At 39.2% G+C, this 11,557-nt stretch overlaps 1 protein-coding gene across 2 annotated transcripts; it reads left to right on the top strand.

The window, feature by feature from the left end:
* The first annotated feature begins 3,237 nt into the window (after nucleotides 1–3,237).
* Nucleotides 3,238–7,691, top strand: LOC147864942 (protein OBERON 4-like). 2 transcript variants are annotated; one of them, XM_087317615.1, is made up of 3 exons: nucleotides 3,238–3,598; nucleotides 3,635–6,579; nucleotides 6,948–7,691. In XM_087317615.1, the coding sequence occupies exons 1-3, from the start codon at nucleotides 3,378–3,380 to the stop codon at nucleotides 7,493–7,495; spliced, it is 3,714 nt and encodes a 1,237-aa protein (XP_087173741.1). In that variant the 5' UTR covers nucleotides 3,238–3,377; the 3' UTR covers nucleotides 7,496–7,691. The 2 variants fall into 2 exon arrangements, with proteins under 2 accessions (XP_087173741.1, XP_087173740.1); XM_087317614.1 differs by having other exon boundaries at nucleotides 3,238–6,579.
* Nucleotides 7,692–11,557: the final 3,866 nt, after the last annotated feature.

The following is an 11,557-nucleotide window of genomic DNA, read 5'->3' as shown; positions in this document are numbered from 1 at the left end:
ATGGGGACATCAACGTAAATATATACTCGAGTATATTCAATGCATTTGCCAAAATAATACACTTTCAACTTTCAAGCATTGCATACTAGAATATATATACTTTTACTTGGGTGAAATGAAAACATGGTTTTGTGGTGGTAGGCTTAAATATATTTACAAATGTATACTCACACAAATAATGTATATATATTCTAAATTGTTTGTAATATCAAGAGAATAAAGTGCTCTACAAGAATCTATTTACAATATAATTGTTAGAAAATTATGGTTTGTGTAACTTGAGAAACTGAAAATGTTCTACAACACAATTATGAAAACTATCCTTTATACATAGCATATGAGAATTTCGAGTCTCTCACTAGTTCAATCTAACAATTTCTTACTTACATACAAAGTTCCAATCTTGTAATTCTTAATTTTTTTTTTAAAAACACATAAACAATGATGGGTTCTGGATTCAAGCTGTTTTCATTTTGAAGTGTGGCTTAGACATTCATTTCCACAACTCGAGGTTTAACTCCATGAGTATAAAAGACCCTATAGCAATTGGGCTTTGCAATTTCGTTTACCCCAACCCAAGGGTTAAAAACAATCATATTGCCTTAGACAAGGCAATGCTCGCAATTGGGGCTATGAATGTGCACTCATGAGTCATAATATGTGACCACTATGCATAAATAAACTCATTAAATATACCCATTGAAACCCCATAAGGAGGACATTAATAATGGAACCTAAGTGACTTACTTAAACCGACCAACTAAATATATGTATCGAGTTCTCGAGTTCCCAAAACAAGGACAATAATAATGGAATCTAAGTGATTTTTGTAAACCATATGACTCTTGAACTTATTACACCCACTGATTGAAGAAGTTTGAAAAATAAAGCTTAAGACGTACGTGTAATTTTATTTTTTTTCCAAAAAAAGATACTACATTAGTATTAAGAAATGCCCTAAGGCTATACATAAAAGATACTAGTACCTTTCAGTAGTGAGCCCCTTTTCTAAATTCTAATTGTCGGATTAAATAAATACTTCGGTGTAGAGTAGAACCATTCTACCTTATCAGAAATCGGCCTATAAAATATGTCTTTGTCCCAAATGGCATGAAACTCCAATCGTTTCAGTTCCGCCTATTGTGTATTACCTTTTATGTTATCCAAAGAACCTTTGAGATTAGGCACAATCAAGAGGTATCTGTAATTGTGTAATCTTGCTCGTAATAAACTAGGAAGTAGAAGTAATCTTTAACTAGTTGAAGTGTGAGTAAATGAAATCCCATCGTTTATAACTATTTGGTATCGGTAAGTTAATTGGTTTGAAACCATGCACATGACCAAAAGCTCACACATTTGATATATTAATAACTTATTCCTTAGACACTGGTTTATATTATCAACGAAGCCTATGAGTTGGTATTGTCATGACAACATTTATATGCCAAATATTATTGTGTTTGCATATGATTTTCACAAGGGCGACAACTTCTCAGAGCCATTTGCCGAGGGTTCATGGGCAAAACACTCACACCATGACACTTTTCAATAGATTTGTGTGTGTGTGTGTGTGTGTGTGTGTGTAACAATTAAAGAGAATAAAATTAGTGCACTAGATGGCCCAATATATATATGTTTGCTTGATGATTAATGGCATTGTTGTTAAATACAATGTACACATAAGTGGTGTACGAGGTAAGTTGATATGACATGTACTCATTTACACTTGGTTTAGTGTTTGGCATTGTTGAGCGGAGGACCCTAATTGCATGATTACTAACTTATTTAAAGTACTATTTACTTAAATTCACAAATGGGGTAGTCACGAGACAATAAGAGAAAAAACACCAATATAGCCTAACTTTCTCTCAATAAACCATAATGTTGGTGAATATTTCATGCTTTCTAATAGATACCTAAGCTCCTTGTAATATTCTAAATAATACCATACAAAATCTAAGTGAGATAGGTAACAAACTCGAAAGAACTTTCCGCAACCTAATACACACATTTTTGGCACACTATATTTATAGTTATCATGTAGGCATTCATGATCGTTTGGCTTAGATTTTATATTTAAGAGTGAACTCATTGTGGGCCTTTGCTTACAGGGACGAAACATTCATAGTGTATACCTAGTGTAATCATTTTTAGATTTTGCAACAAGAAGGGAAAATGTTGCTCCAAAACTTTTGTCAACATTATGTGTGTGTGGTTATCTTACATGACAAAATACAATCACATTGTTGGTTATCTCCACCTAACAATGTGGCCTTATTGTTTGACCAGTACACATGTTTGTAAAATGCAACATGTTTGAACAAGAATTTTATTGCATGAAAGGTGTGCATAGATGGTAGAGGTTCAATGCGCATGAAGGATGTGGCATTATTTCCTAGTGTGATTCCCTTTTCCATGGTATACTATTATTGTCTTGCAATTTTAATAACCCAAATGTTTTGCCTTTTGGATACTTGAGCCAAATATGAAGACTAAGATCCATGCCATGATTTTAAGGGGACTAAGAGGTAAGGGGCATACATCAAGGTGCATTACATGCTTGGGAAGAGTTTGCACCATCCATAAGCCTTGATAACAGCCATGAGGAAGAACACTAGAAAGAGGATACACATTACTTCGAAGGTGAGATAGTTCAAGGCTTGGTCTAATTATCCGCACACGTATTACTCAACTCATCAGAGGCCCTATGCACGTTGATGGTGCATTCCTGCTCTCTTCGTAGATTTATTGTCTTCTCTCCTTTATTAGATAAATAATCTTGAGTATGATAACGTACGATTTCCCCAAAGAGATTCAGATGGTCTAGGTCGTGGGCATTCTCATATCTCGGTCAATGAGTCGGTCGGTCAGGTAGGCTCCCTCTCTTCCACAGTTTCTTGGAGCCAAAACACATGAAAGGTGAATTTGGGGGCACGTCCAAGCAAAGGCCAGGTCTAGGTCTGGGTCTTGGGTCTTGGGTATGGGTCCAAAGGTCCGAGTACGAGTGTCCAAAGTCCGAGTGGGCGGACAAAGTCCATCCCACGTAGTCATAGCTTCTTCACTCCAACATACACGTTTTGTTTTTAAAAAAAAAACTTGGGTTTCAAATTTTTGTGCAGCGTTGACAAAGAAAAAGGAATTCGAAAAGTAAAACAAAAATCCAAAGAAAAACAGAAATCAAAACTAATTTCTGTTCTGCAGCCCCCCACAGCAAAAAAAAAAAAAAAACAAAAAAAAACAAAAAAAAACACAAATTTCTCAGGGCAGGCTATGGCGTTCTGAAGCTCTCTCTGTCTGTCTGTCTCTGTCTCTGTTTCTCTCTCACAGACACACAGAAACACACACACACACACACACACAAGCACACGCACGCACTAATGGAATCCTCCTCGAAGCTTGAGGTAAGGAATAGATCTGACAGTAACCCTCTCCCTCAAAGCCATGACGCGGATTTCCACCTACGAAGCATCCATACCCATTCCCATTCCAGTGAACCAAACCTTCGTGGGAGCTCAGAAGCTATGAGCATCCCTCCCCGGAGGAGCTCTGAAACAGGGCAGAGGAAAAGACCACGGTCACGGTCACGGTCACGGTCAAGGTCACGGTCAAGATCGAGGTCATGTTCAAGGCCGAGGTCAAGACCATCATCTTCCACTCCTGAATGCGAGTTTGACCCATCTAATGGTACGAGCTGTGATTTTGTAAGGAGAGACGTATGTAGGGTTTCACCTAGAAGTTCTATTGCTTCGGATGAAGATAGTCTTGCAAGAGTCAAAGAGATGGAGTGTGATCAGAGAGATGAGAGAATGCAAAGAATATCTAGTATGATGGATAACCATGCAATTTCTTCTTCATCAAAGTTCTCTCTCAGAAAAGACATGGATTCTACACATCTTGGTGATGTGAATGCTAGAACTTTGCCCAAGTCAAGATCGAACCCTTCCTACAAGGAAGAGTGTTACTATAAAGAAAAGGGTGATTATAACTCCATTAATGAGGATGGTATTAGGTCTCAAAAGAACAAACTTGCCGTTAATGGAGAGAATGGGACAGAGGCAAGACACCGAAATGTGGAAATGCAAAGAGAGAAGAGTCATCGCGGGGCTTTTGCCCACATCTCAAAGAAGCCTAGGCTAGATATGGCCAGTGAACAACAGAATAAGCTCTCTCAAATTCTTGACTTTGGGAAGGACAAAAAAGCAAAAGATGATGATGTAGTTATTTCTGAGGCCGATGATGCAATCAATGATGCCGTCTCAACTCTTAGAACAATGTCTCAGGTTAGTATCAAGGTACAAAATGAGAAAAAATCGATTTTAAATAAAAATGATGATGATAAGAGTGATATGGAAGAAGGTGAATTGGAGCCCGAAGGAAATGCTACTGAAAATGATGAAATACTAGATACCATGAATCCTACGGAAAATCAAGCAATATCTGATATAGAAGGGGTGCATACATCCCCTATGCATGCTTTGGAAGGGAAGGAAGTTTTTGGAGATCCAATTGATACAGAAACTCAACCATGTAGAAGCAGTGAAGAAACATCGAGAGTTCAGGGTGGTTCTACGAAGCTGCAAACTCTAGCAAAAAATGAAATGAACTTGCATTTGCAATGTAAGGATATAGTAACATCTAGCAAGGAGACCCTTGAAATGGCAAAGGAAGTGGTGACATTTCACCTCCTAGAGGAAAGAAAAGATATGAAGAGATGTGATCGGAACCATGTTGATGAAGTTAATGACTCGGGCAATGAATTAACATTGTCCCTTTTCACAAAATTAGCTACACGTGGTGAAAGCAGTGATATAGAGGGACATAATGTAGGGAATCTCAGCAGATCTGAAGAGCACCGAATGGAAGCCATTCACACCATGGAACAAAGAAAGGGTATGGATCTTTTGGGTGGCTTGGACAAAGAATCAAGTCAATATTCTAGCCAGAAGCAGAAGAAATCGAAGGTAGAGCCACTTCAGCTATCTTTGGCAATGCCAGGTACTAGTAATCCTCCAGATTTGGTGGTTCCGGCTGCAGAACCAGAGAGGAGTATACACTCTCTAACAAACACTCATACACAAACCCAGAATTTTTCTATGTCTCAGACTCATGCTAACTCGGATGGATTTACTTCATCGTTCTCTTTTTCACAATCTGAATCGTTTATACACAATCCGAGCTGTTCTTTGAATTGCACTTCGGTGGAAAACCAAGAACTTTCATGTGGTGGAAGCAAACAACAATTTTCCCAAGGAACTGAGCACATGTCTCATAGGAGCTGGCCAGCTGTTAACGGAAATCAACACGAAATGCATACAGTTACGAGTTTGTCTCGAGAAAGGTCTAAGAATAGGCATAGAAACCCACTCTATCAACGTGTTTTACAGAATGGCAGCATGCATCAGGGGTTTCCATCAGTTACTGGAAGCAATAGAAGCTCAGGAAGCAACCATATATCCCAACGGACTTGCCAATTCGTGCCGAAATTGGAAGGTCCAAAAATGGTAGAGTCAAGCATACAAGGCCTCGAGGGATCAGGAAAACAAGCATTAACACATGAGGAATTAATAAGGGAGAGAATCCGTCAGCAAAAAGCATGGTTTGCATCAAAACAAGAAGCATTATCCGGAAAAGTTGGATTTGATACAAATGTGCCGCATGGGAAGGACAAGTTCATTGATCCTTCGTCAGGTAATGCCAAGCCAGCCACCTCTCCAACAAATGATGATGTGCTAGAGGAGAGAAACACGTTTTGTGAAAAAATTGGGCTCCAAGAGATTGCAACACAACCAGTTGCAATTATGGCACAGAAACTGCAAGAGTTACCTGATAGCTTTCTCGAGGGTTTGAAAGGATTGGCACGCATGGTGCTATGTTGTTTCGAGAAGCGAGAAGAATTCATGATTCTGCAAGACAATATCAGAAAGCGGAAAGACTTGACAGAGAATGTCCTGTTGCGTGCACATCGTACACAACTAGAGATTCTTGTTGCGTTGAAAACTGGGATGCAAGCATATGTTGAAGGAAAGTCGAAGACACAAACATACAAGGCCCTTATAGATATCTTTTTACAAACCAAGTGTCCGAACACAGCATGCCAGCAGTCATTACCAGCTGGTGGATGCGAATGCACGATTTGCTCCAACAAAAGTGGTTTTTGCCATGAGTGCATGTGTGTAGTGTGCTTCAAGTTTGATTCAGATAACAACACTTGCCGATGGGTGGGTTGTGATGTTTGTTTGCATTGGTGTCATACAGATTGTGCCTTAAGAAAATCTTATATTGCACCCACTTCAAGTACACAAATTGCAACCGATGCTGCCGAGATGCAATACCACTGTGTTGCATGTGATCACAAGTCAGAATTGTTTGGATTTGTGAAGGAGGTGTTTCAAAAATGTGCTGAAGGCTGGGGTGCTGAGACACTTGCGAAAGAGCTTGACTGTGTTCGCAAGATCTTTCATGGAAGTGAAGGTATGAGAGGAAAACAGTTATGGTTGAAGGCAGAACAGATGTTACAGAAGCTTGAAAATAAGGTCAATGCAACCGAAGTTTGCAGGAGCATGTTGCGGTTCCTTAATGGTAAGATTGATCTCATGTTACTTTGACTTTTGTACCCTTTTTCAATGAGACACTAAGCATTTCCCACTAGGTGGGTGACTTCAAATGCAATGATGTTTCATCTGCCTTTCGTAAATGTGCATCTATTTGTGCTCACTGCTCAGCTTGGCTAACATGTATTGCTATACAAGTGCTTATTTTCATAGCTGTTATGTATCATTAAAGGATAGAAACAAAATCTTTAGGAACTGCTTTTTGTATGTTTTAAGTGAGTGTTCTAAGGAGGATAAACTGTAATTTCAGTAAAGCAAAATATGTAATTTCAAGATAGGGCTACAACAATGGTAATGTACAAATATGTGCTAACATTATTTTTCAATTTCATACAGAAGGGGATGCTGAACTAACTGCTGGAACACCCGATAGAAAGCCTTCATTCCAGCCAAATGATTTGAATTCTGACCATCTCGAAACAATTGCTAAAGCTGCATCTAGTGGGGGTAAGAGACTTTCAGATATAGATAAAGCACAAGGAGGATTTCACAGCAATGATCAAAATCCAGGGAAAAAGAGAGGAGCCCAATTGCAATTTGATCGGGCTTTGAGAATGGCAGAGATTGATGATATTGAGAGTGCTGTACGGATCAAGCAAGCTGAATCAAATATGTTTCAGATGCGTGCAGATGAAGCTCGGCAAGAAGCAGGGGGGCTTCGACGCATTATCTCTGTAAAGTGCGAACAAATCGATAAAGATTATGAATGCAAGTGTGCGAAACTTAGGCTTGAGGAATCAGAAGAAAGGCGGCAAAAATGGTTTGATGAGTTGCAAACATTGGAGAGTTCACATCACGAATTCCAGAAGATGAAGAGTCGGATGGAATCGGATGTAAAAGAGTTGCTTCTAAAAATGGAACTAGCAAAACGACAATTTGCGTAAGAAAACAACACAAACAAAGAGTATTGAACTGTTTTTAGTGTTAGGTGTGGTGTGTTTTTTGTTTACAACTCTGATCGATGAGCTGAACAATGCCTGATCTGTAAATCAAGCAAGAAAACTTTCTCTCAGTGCCAGTTTTTGTTGATCATGCTCTATGTAAGTATTTCATTTTCATTTTGAAGAAGAAAATGTGTTTGATCTATACAGCCATGGGTAGAAATTGCCTCGATGAAATTTGTTTCCTTTGTGTGCTTTGTAATGGATGGTAGTGATAGAAAGGAAACATATACAGATATTTACTCATAGATTTGTTTGCCTCCATATGTATGGGATTCAATAGAATGCTAAAACTTTTAGTGCGTTAGCATCAAAGTGTGTTTAAAGACAAATCCATCTTATAGCTATGCACAAAATAACATGTGCTTCTCTAGTCATCAAGTTCCATGTCCAAAAAATGTCCTTTCCACCATCTAGGCACTATCTTGAAAGAGCACCCATGGATAGCAACCGTTTGTTGTATTGACCGATTGTTGTAACACTCCCCCCCCCAATTGTGATAGCTTATTGAGCCATACATTGAACATGAGTTACTTTAGCCATAGATTAGATGTATAACCGATGGGATTTTTGGCCATTCTCTATTATTTCGTTTGGGTTTTAGCTATGTCTTGGTGCCTATTTTGCTCTCTATACCTTGTATAAACTAGTATACCCAATTCATTATTATGTACATGAGGGTTAGTTGATAGTATACTAGCCAAACATTTCTATTCTTAATATTCGTCTGGAGAGTGGCATAACACTCTATGCAACATTCATACCTCAAACATTGTCACTTTTGCCTCTTGTCTATTAGTTATGTTGTGCAATTTACACCAACTAGAGAATACCAAATATGAGTGCAAGCAAGAATCAACAACACAATATCAACAATGAATTCTATTTACATGGATGAACATAGAATCACGCCTCAACTAGCCATAAATTGACAAGCACAAAATATTCTCCCTCGACTACAAATGTGCCATTTGGATGTCTTATATATGTTACATGATGGCTTGCTCCCTTGTTCAACTTTAATGTCCTATTTGTTGGGTCTCTAAATCAAGTTTCCTTAAAGGGGCCAACTTGTCTCATACCTTAGAGTGTGCAATTCCAAGGGTCGCTATCGAATCTTGAAGATTCACCTTCCTCTTGGTGGGTAACCAAGGGATTTGGAGATGTCGGTAATATGCTACGGGTTCCCAACATAAATGCATTTGCCTCTATGTTGCATGCAACCCTTGAAGCCCTCAAAGGCGTCTTAAGTTAATATAAATTTAACACATATCTAATCATTACACTATTTAAAAAATATGATTTATCTTAACTAAATAGATAATGAGTTAAAACATATAAGGTATTCCAACAAATTAGATAAATATTACGTAAAAAAAAATCTTGATTAATTAGTGTGGAAAAGTTATAGAGAGAAAGTGGCTCTTCTTGGATGCAAACGGGAGAGAATGAAGATGAAAATGTAGCCCCCAAAGTCATGGCACCCAAATGTCCTTTTTACATGAGAGTCATGCTCTTTTATACAACTTGGAAACCCTAACGAGTCTTGTCCACATTACAACTCTATTAGCCATTAGTGATTCTTACATATGGTTGTCCATAAATTACAATATGATCATTAGCCTTATAAGGCTGTCACAACTAAAGAACATGACCTTATTTTCCTTAATAGTCTTCTAAACAATCATCCTTGACATATTAAAACTAGTCCTAAAGCCTAATTAAGCATATTTTCTTCTCATATTTTATAGATGGTCTTTTGCTTGTTTCACATTTGCTGGACGATCAATGATATCACACACTTGTGGGACAATGGATTCAATGGAAGAATCCACCTTTGGATAGAGGACGCTATGATGAACAAAGGTTTTGGGTTTACACAATCAGGAGTAAGAGCTTGATCATGGCTAAGATGAGTTCATCTTCAACAAAAGCTCATCGAATATTGGTGTTGAGAATGGGGTTGATAGTCTTTTAGCAAACATGATTGCTTTGGTGTTTATGGGAAAATAGGGACCAATGATGGTTGATTTGGCATTCTCAGATGGAGTGGAAGCAACAATATCTCGAGGGGTGTGCATGTGTTTAGTAAGTTCTTGTTCCCACTTAAAGACAAGATGAAAAATATCATAAGTCATACCCATCACTAGTTCTTGTTGGGAAACAAGTCCCTCCAGATGGGAGGTGTCGGTTTGTTGGATCTAGATGAGGAACTAGATTGGTCGGGAAGACGTCCGACATGCATCCGGATTCTGGAAAGCATCTGGATTCGTGATCCAGTTGTAGTTGATAAGAGGCTATATTTGTAAATAACCATTACAACGTTTAAGAATATATATAGTTATGGCTAACATGTTAGTTGTGTTGTTGTAGAGTTAGTTATCACTATACAGAGTTGTAATCTGAATGTGGACGAGAAGAGAGTGAGTGTGTGTGTAACCGTCAGTTAGACGAAGATGAGCTCAAGGTTGTTGCTTGTGAGTCTCCTTGTATTCTCTCCTCCTATAGTGGAACAATTCGGAGTCTGTGGGCTCCCATGGTTTTTCCCATTACAGGGTTTTCCATGTTAATATCTTGTGTCATTGTGTTGTTGCATCATCTTTGTGTTTAGTACTCTGTTTTCCCTTTGTGTGCTTGCAATTCGGTTGTGTTTGAGCCCCATTTCCTAACAAACTGGTATTAGAGTGAAGGTTCATAACCTTCAAGTGAAAGAAAATGGAAGACTCATTCGACGGAATGTTCAAGCTAACTGGCTCCAACTACTCTGCGTGGAAGTTGACGATGAGGGACATGTTGGTTGCCGGTGCAATACGACAAGACCAAGGCTGACAAGATCGACACACCGACTTGGGAAGTCTTGCATCTAAAGGCAACAACATACATAAGGTGTTTTATAGACATGACTCTATACAACAACTTTAACGAAGAGACATATGTCGATGTCCTTTGGAAGAAGATCGGGGTCATGTTTGAAAATAAGAACGCCGTAAATAGAGTCTCAGTTTTCAGGAAGATAGTGAGACTGATATATCAGGATAGCTCAAGCATAGTTGAGCACCTGAATACCTTCCAAGGATTGATAAATCATACCACCTCTCTAGAAGTACCTCTAGCTGACGAGGTACTGGCATTGTTGTTGTTGGGATCCCTTTCGAACAATTGGGAGACGCTCATGGGGACCTTCGGAAACACAGGACCACAAGGGAAGCAATTGTCCCTAGAGATGGTGAAGTCAAGCTTGTTGAATGAAGAAGCTCGCCAGAAGGATAGAGAGTCCATCTCCGATCATAAGGCCCTAGTCATAGAAGGTGACTCCTACAAAGGAAGGGGCTGGCAAAGAAGTCCGCAAAACAAGGACCTAGACCGAGGTCAAAGTTGAAGGGAAGACCCATGTGCTTCTATTGTGGGAAGCTGGGGCACTTCTAGAAGAATTGTTAGCACTACCAAAGAGACAAAGGGGGAGTTGATGGTGTTGAGCCGAAGAAGATTCTGGACAGCAAAAGCAGGTCATTAGCAATCGCTGTGAGTGAGGAGGAGCCGTTGTTCATCAGGATGGGATCCAGAGGAGCCGGATCGCCGGAAGGTATCCGAATGGATCCGGTGTGAACCGGATCCAGGGACATATATGAAAATATGTTTCTGGTGCTTGTAAAGGCTATATTTGTAAATAGTCTTAAAGTCATATAAGTATAAATATGACTTAGGGCAATCACTTTAGATGTGTGGTTATTGTTGTTGTTAGTTGTATCATAGTTGTACAGAGAGAGAGAGAAGAGAAGCCGCTGGTTTGCGAAGATACAGAGCTCGAGGTCGTTGCCTCTGAATCTCTTGGGGTATCTCCTTTCTCATATAGTGATAGTTGGAGTCTGTGGGCTCCCGTGGTTTTCCCTATTAGGGTTTTCCACGTAAACATCCTGTGTTGTCTCTTCTCTATAAGTGTACGAACCTCCATTTTTGTTTTGTTCTCTCATAAAGTGTTTGAGTCTCGGTTGTGGCTGAGCGCTA

Source organism: Azolla caroliniana, unplaced genomic scaffold (assembly GCF_043228905.1).
Source record: "Azolla caroliniana isolate FFs.n. ecotype wild unplaced genomic scaffold, voAzoCaro1.0.p SCAF_4, whole genome shotgun sequence".
Lineage (NCBI taxonomy): Eukaryota > Viridiplantae > Streptophyta > Polypodiopsida > Salviniales > Salviniaceae > Azolla > Azolla caroliniana.
The sequence above is the reverse complement of the archived record's forward strand: the minus strand, read 5'-3'. Positions and strand labels throughout refer to the sequence as shown.

Bases quoted from the DNA above. Each gene is read 5' to 3' on its own strand.
- LOC147864942 (XM_087317614.1), top strand. From the start codon at position 3,378: ATGGAATCCTCCTCGAAGCTTGAGGTAAGGAATAGATCTGACAGTAAC. The intron at 6,580-6,947 runs GTAAGATTGATC...AATTTCATACAG, and splicing joins CATGTTGCGGTTCCTTAATG to AAGGGGATGCTGAACTAACT.